We start from the raw sequence: 7,340 nt of genomic DNA, 5'->3' as shown, positions 1-7,340 counted from the left end.
GTCTAATACGCTCCCACTCTATCTGTCTCTCTAATACGCTCCCACTCTATCTGTCTCTCTAATACGCTCCCACTCTATCTGTCTCTCTAATACGCTCCCACTCTATCTGTCTCTCTAATACGCTCCCACTCTATCTGTCTCTCTAATACGCTCCCACTCTATCTGTCTCTCTAATACGCTCCCTCTCTATCTGTCTCTCTAATACGCTCCCACTCTCTATGTCTCTCTAATACGCTCCCACTCTATCTGTCTCTCTAATACGCTCCCACTCTATCTGTCTCTCTAATACGCTCCCACTCTATCTGTCTCTCTAATACGCTCCCACTCTATCTGTCTCTCTAATACGCTCCCACTCTATCTGTCTCTCTAATACGCTCCCACTCTATCTGTCTCTCTAATACGCTCCCACTCTCTATGTCTCTCTAATACGCTCCCACTCTATCTGTCTCTCTCTCTGCCTGTTTTGTGTCACTGAAGAGGTTTTAACAGGCCCCCTACAGTCTCACATTCTTTTCCTTCTCTGTCTCCCACCTGCATGGAGTTAGGCAGGGCTTTGAGCAGCTAAAAGGAATGCATGTTGACTTGCCGGATCTGTGTGTGTAGGTTTGCATGTATATTGTGTGTGTGTGTGTGTGTATGTAGATGTGTGTAGTGTCCTGTTAGAGGATGTCCTGCTAGCCCATAGCGTCCTGTTAGAGGATGTCCTGCTAGCCCGTATCGTCCTATTAGAGGATGTCCTGCTAGCCCATAGCGTCCTGTTAGAGGATGTCCTGCTAGCCCGTAGTGTCCTGTTAGAGGATGTCCTGCTAGCCCGTAGTGTCCTGTTAGAGGATGTCCTGCTAGCCCATAGCGTCCTGTTAGAGGATGTCCTGCTAGCCCGTAGTTTTCTATTGGAAGTGGTCTTATTTGTTTTTCTTGTGTTGGTAACATTCCTCTGTAGATTCCTGTCCTCCATATGTCTGCAATTATACCTGTTCCTGACATTTCGTCAGTATGCTCAGGCTGTATTCTTTCCTTGAGTGTCCACATGCTTCACCACACTTTTGTGTCTGTTGTTCTGGCAGATAATAAGGACTATGACGCATATCTGTCCTACACAAAAGTGGACCCAGACCAGTGGGGTCAGGAGACCAAGGAAGAGGAACGCTTTGCCCTGGAGATCCTGCCTGATGTCTTGGAGAAACACTACGGATACAAGTTGTTCATCCCTGACCGAGACCTCATTCCCAGTGGAAGTAAGTGGTGCAAGTGATTGCTGTGTGTGTGTGTGTGTGAGTGTGTGTGTGTGTGTGTGTGAGTGTCTGTGTGTGTGAGTGTGTGAGTGTGTGATTTCTGTGTGTGTGTGAGTGTCTGTGTGCTTAATGCGATGTTCACTAATTGTCTCTTGTTGCTTGTACTGGTCATTTGTTTATTGGGATCATTTTTGGTCTTTACTCAGTCAGTTTGTTATCAGTATATCAACAGCATGTCATCAGTATATCATCAGTATGTAATTATTTTGATATCAATGTGAGTTTATCATTATTATGATATAAGTATGATATCAGTGAGAGTATGCCAGCTGTATGCCAGTCATTATTAAGATATCAGAGTGAAATCAATGTTTTATCAATATGACATTATAATGAGATCAGCATGAGTATGTCATCAGTATGCCATTATTATGATATCAGCGTGACTGTGTCAGGAGTTTGTCATGGGTATGTCATTATTATGAGATCAACGTGACTATGTCATCAGTATGCCATCAGTATGTCATTATTATGCTATCAGCATGAGTATTTCATCAGCATTTGATCAGTATGTTGTTATTATGATATCAGCATGAGTATATCATCAGTATGTCATTATTATCATATCAGTGTGAGTATGTTATCAGTATTTCCTTATTATGATATCAAAGTGATATCAGTGTGTCATCAATATGTAATTATTATGATATTAGCATGAGTATGTCATCATTATGTCATCATTAAATATCAGCGTATGTCATCAGTATGTCATTATTATTATATTTTTTATATGATACCAGAGGGATATCAGAATGTCATCAGTATGTCATTATAATGGTATAAGCATGAGTATGTCAGCAGTATGTCATTATTATTTTATCAGAGTGATATCAATTAAAGTATGTAATCAGTATGTCATTATTATAATATCAGTGATATATCAGCAAGAGTATGTCATTAGTATGTCATTATTATGATAATAGAGTTCACATCAATGTGAGTGTGTCAACAGTATGTCATAATTATATCAGTGAGAGTATGTCATCAGTAGGTTATTATGGTATCAGTGTGATATCAATGTGAGTATGTAATCAGTGTGTCATTATTATAATATCAGTGAGAGTATGTCATCAGTATGTCATTATTATGATATCTGTGAGGCTATGTCATCAGTATGTTATATGATATCAGTGTGATATCAATGTGAGTATGTCATCAGTGTGTCATTATTATAATATCAGTGAGAGTATGTCATCAGAATGTCATTATTATGATATCTGTGAGAGTATGTCATCAGTTTGTCATTATGATATCAATGTGATATCAATGTGAGTATGTAATCAGTGTCATTATTATAACATCAGTGAGAGTATGTCATCAGTATGTCATTATTATGATATCTGTGAGAGTATGTCATCAGTATGTCATTATTGTGATATCAGTGTGATATCAATGTATGTCATCAGTGTACAGTACTGTCATTTGTTGTATATGCTGCTGTTGTGCATGTTTTTTATTATTCTCACTATAGCTGCTTATCATTGTTGTCACTTGTTATTGTCATGTGTATGTGGCTGTAGTAGTTGGGACAACAAAGTTGGGACGACAAAGTTTCAGTATTTTAAGCAACATCTGTTTTAAAATGTTTTTTTATTACATTTAGTTTTATCAGGGTCATTCACAAATACAATATATTTTAGGTAGTGTAATTTGTGTCAAGAGTCAATTTCCTTTAATATCATTCTAATGTGCTGTTATAAAGACCACATGTTCAACTTTATACAAAACAATTTACAATACCCTTGTAAGTGCCAATGATAATAATAAATAAAGAAAAAAGTAATAATATTTAGTATTTCATTAGCAGTGTGGAGGAACCTAGTAACATAAATATACTAAATACAACAAATATAATATATACAAAAATATACTTAACTCGAAACATATACCAGATTCTAAAACAATGCCACTTAAAATAAACAAAATACCAAGAATATACAAGCTATAGGACATCACAGGCTACATATTCTCTCCAGAAGCATTCTCTCTACGTTAGTATGAGCCATTCATTCATGTAGATATCCTGTTTGAGCGTATCCCTGTGCATCTGCACATGGGTTTACTGGTCCGTTTCTGCACAGGATGTTCAGCTTCCACCTCGGCATGGCTTTCATGTGGAGTAGTGAGCACATCCAGGGAGGCAGCTCTGCCTCCAGCAACCTGGAAGGCAGCTCCAGTCAGGGTGGGACCTGACAGGGTTCCGTCTACAGACATTTCTAATGTTACATGTCACATTGCTGGACAGCCGAAGGAGAATCTGGCCTTCATCTGTATGTTTGGAAGGATCGGGAGAAAAAAGATTGATAGAGTGAAGAATAAAAAGAATAGTCGATGCAGTGTTACACACAGACACCTGTTCTATCCATCATATTTCTACGTTGGTGCAGAAGTCCTCTTTGCTGTTTGTGTGCTCTGTGTCTTGTGTGATCTGAGTATCTATGTTGACATGTTTATGTTTAGGTCTGGCCAATGAGCTTTACCAGGATGACACAAGACTTCTCAGAGGTACTCTTCCTCAGTCTCTTCCTCTTGTGTCAGCAACTGTGATGCCTTCCTGCCTGGACAGGAAGAGAAGCTTAGGGTGGCCATGTTTTTGGAGTTTACACAGCAAAAGAGAGCAGCTTTTAAGTGAGAGAACACAATCTGGAACACAAACACATTCTGTACACACACGTACAAAGAACTCACACACAACACTGAAAAACAGACACACACACACACACACACAGATGTAAAAACCTCAGTTAGGGGAAGCAGTAGCGTAGAGTTGATAGACATGAGTGAGAACATATAGCTTTGTGTTTCAAGGGATAGTTTGAGATTTCTCCACACAGGGCAAAACACCTAGAAAAGGGATATTCAACTCTTATCCTACGAAGTCTGGAGCCTGCTGCTTTTCTGTTCTATCTCATCATTCATTCCATCCACCTGGTTTCAAAGCTCTAAGTCCCTGATTCGAGAGTTACAACCAAAAAATGGAGTGGAACTGTCATCAAGGTCCAGAGTTGAATACCCCTGCCCTAGAGTAAGAAGAGCATGTTAATACAATTTGCCGGTTTCTGACTCCAGCATGGAGTAAGAGGTTGTTGTTAACTCATGTCAGCACAATGATTACAGTTGTACAGAATTTAGAATTTAGTAAAGAAAGGCCTTAAATGTCCTAATGCCAAACTATCCCTTTTACCACTAAACTGTTACCTGACAGACGTCTCTGTCTACTGTTGTATGTCTTGTAGTTGACATTCCATTGTCAGTGTGTTGTGAGTGGTGTATTATATAAATGTTTTGTCATGATACAACAACTATGTCGCACATTGAAAACACACTAAATCCGTCATTGTATTGAAACTGCGTTCTTAGTACTTTGGTTTCCGTCTCCCATCCTACTCCTTCCTTTCCCTCTCCGTGCAGCCTACATCGAGGACGTGGCGCGCTGCGTGGACCAATCCAAGCGCCTCATCATCGTCATGACGCCCAACTACGTGGTGCGGCGGGGGTGGAGCATCTTCGAGCTGGAGACCCGCCTCCGGAACATGCTGGCCACCGGGGAGATCAAGGTGATCCTGATCGAGTGTGCCGAGCTGCGCGGCGTTATGAACTACCAGGAGGTGGAGGCGCTCAAACACACCATCAAGACCCTCACGGTCATCAAGTGGCGCGGCCCCAAGAGCAACAAGCTCAGCTCCAAGTTCTGGAAGCAGCTTCAGTACGAGATGCCGTTCCGCCGCTCTGAGCCCATGCTGAGCCACGAGCCGGCGCTGGACGTCAGCGAGCAGGGCCCATTCAGCGAGCTCCAGACCGTCTCCGCCATCTCCATGGCGGCCGCCACCTCCACAGCCATGGCCACGGCACACCCGGAGCTTCGTTCGTCCTTCCACAACTCGTACCACACCAGCATGCGGCAGAAACACTACTACCGCAGCTATGAGTTCGACCTGCCGTCGGGGGCAACGCTGCCGCCACTGTCATCTCTGGGCAACCAGCACACGTACTGCAACATCCCTCTGACGCTGCTGAACGGACAGAGGCCTCCGGCGGGGAAGAGTCACGAACACAGTGTGGGGGAGGAGCATACTAACCACGCCCTTCTGCCCCTGTTGCCCCGGGAGACCAGCATCTCCAGTGTCATATGGTGACCGGGATTAACTACACAACCCTGGCAGAGAAACGGCGCGGTTGGGTCTGGTCTGGATTGACTTGGCTTGGATCGCTTCGGTAGCGGTTTTGTGGCACTGTCACACTTCTGTAAACCAGCTCTCTGATTGGCTACCGTAGCTATAGCCAGGAGATTAGATTGACTTTGATGATTAGAATGGTTTGGAATGGACCCCTGTGAACAGGCAAGATAGGGCAGGGCTGGTTTGGAACGCGGCCCTCGTGTCCGCAGAGTAAAGTTCTTCACCCAAGGATTCAAGATTCATACTGACGTTAACGAAGTGTTTGATCAAGAAACAAGAGAGTTTGATCAACAGGAACTCATGAATAAAAATAAAAAAGAACCCACACACTTTAGCACTTGTGAACGCACACACACACACACACACACACACACACACACACACACACACATAAAGGAAAACAGGGTCTTGTATATATTTCAAAAATTTTTGTAGCATCATTGTCTTCCTGTTTTTTTGTTTTTTATTCAATCATGTTTGTTGCCTTCTCTACTTTAAGACTTTGCTTTAACTTGTCAAAGATTTATATATTTCTATTTTTTCTGTTTATGTTTTTTTGCTTTCATTTATTTTTATTTTAATATGCTTATAAAGAAAGCCAGTATATCATGTAACTGCGCTGTTGTGTTTTTTTTTTATCTTGACTTTGTGTAGTTTAAGAAAACTTTTTAAAACTTTTTTTTGGAATTGCCTGGACATTGCAACATTGTACTCTAAGAAGCAGCATCTTCTTTATGTTGACCTGTATAAGGTGTATATCTAGTTTTAAAAACACTCTAAAAAAATCATAGAATATGCAAAAAGAAGGAGAAACTGTCAATTGCATTGATGTAACTTCCTGTGGGCCAGAGGAAGGGGAGGAGTTAGTGCTAGTTCTCTCCAGTCAGTCCGAGCTCTCTCTCTAAAGTTTCATATTTTCTATAAAAACAAACAGCCTTGCTGTTTTAGCGTGATAGTAAATTGCCTCACCTTAAAAAGAAATCTGTAGATTATTTTGAAAAGAAGTATATTTTTATAACAAAAAAGTTTGCTTGGGAAGTCATACTTCTTTCTTTTTCATCTGATGTGAAAGGGGGCTTGTCATGGTGGTTTTGTACACTACTAGGTTGGTCCTGTTTGTAAAGACAACAATATGAATTTTGAGTCCCTCATGAAAACATTTTAGATTCAAATAGTAAATGCATTTTCAATGTTTTGGTTGGCTTCTTAAAATATTCTTCCCACCCTGAGAACACAGTTTTTTATCCATATAAAAGAAGAGTCTGTGCTTTGAAATACTTTTTTTAATTATATTTGAAGGTGTAATTTCTGAGTATGCATAGAAACTAGAAATGTATTCTATATATGATATAGATATTTATATAAATATATATATATATAAAAACACAATTTTCACTTGGAAAGAAATGTCTATCTTTATAGAAACACATTCATTCTTATCAGTTCCCCTTACTTTCTCACTGCACATTAAAAACATTGATCTCCTCTTGGTTTATTTCTGTTGTGTTCATTTTACACTGCAAAACAATCTGAAATGACTCTGTCCTCTACTACCACAATGGAAGAAAATTCACTCTATAGTCAAGGGTCATATGACCAGTTCATAATTAAACACAGTCAAATACTGCCACCTGCTGGTGAATGAAGCAATGGTGAAAAGACCAACAAATACAGTAAGTGGTGTTGAGGATAAGTGACATGATCAGTGATTAGGCAAATGGGAATTAATAAACACATTTTCACTCTCTATACCCCGATATCTCTCTCTATAAATATTTATCATCCCTGACTCTCCATCCCCCATCCCTGACTCTACATCCCCCCATCCCTGACTCTACATCCCCCATCCCTGACTCTACATCCCCCATCC

The 7,340-nt window shown here is 40.6% G+C and overlaps 1 protein-coding gene across 6 annotated transcripts in view; it reads left to right on the top strand.

The window, feature by feature from the left end:
* il1rapl1a (interleukin 1 receptor accessory protein-like 1a) overlaps window positions 1–6,781 on the top strand; it is a 244,764-nt gene extending 237,983 nt beyond the window's left edge. For 4 of the 6 annotated variants that reach the window (XM_013137829.4, XM_013137828.4, XM_020054753.3 and 1 more), the window contains 3 exons: window positions 1,065–1,235; window positions 3,753–3,797; window positions 4,704–6,781. In XM_013137829.4, the coding sequence (XP_012993283.1) occupies window positions 1,065–1,235; window positions 3,753–3,797; window positions 4,704–5,428 (941 nt within the window). In that variant the 3' untranslated portion in view covers window positions 5,429–6,781. The remainder of the gene's footprint in view (window positions 1–1,064; window positions 1,236–3,752; window positions 3,798–4,703) is intronic. The other 2 variants (XM_013137830.4, XM_020054754.3) reach the window with 1 other exon arrangement.
* Window positions 6,782–7,340: the final 559 nt, after the last annotated feature.

The sequence above is a fragment of the Esox lucius genome, chromosome 16 (assembly GCF_011004845.1).
Source record: "Esox lucius isolate fEsoLuc1 chromosome 16, fEsoLuc1.pri, whole genome shotgun sequence".
NCBI lineage: Eukaryota > Metazoa > Chordata > Actinopteri > Esociformes > Esocidae > Esox > Esox lucius.
This window is presented reverse-complemented; position numbering and strand designations above follow the sequence as displayed.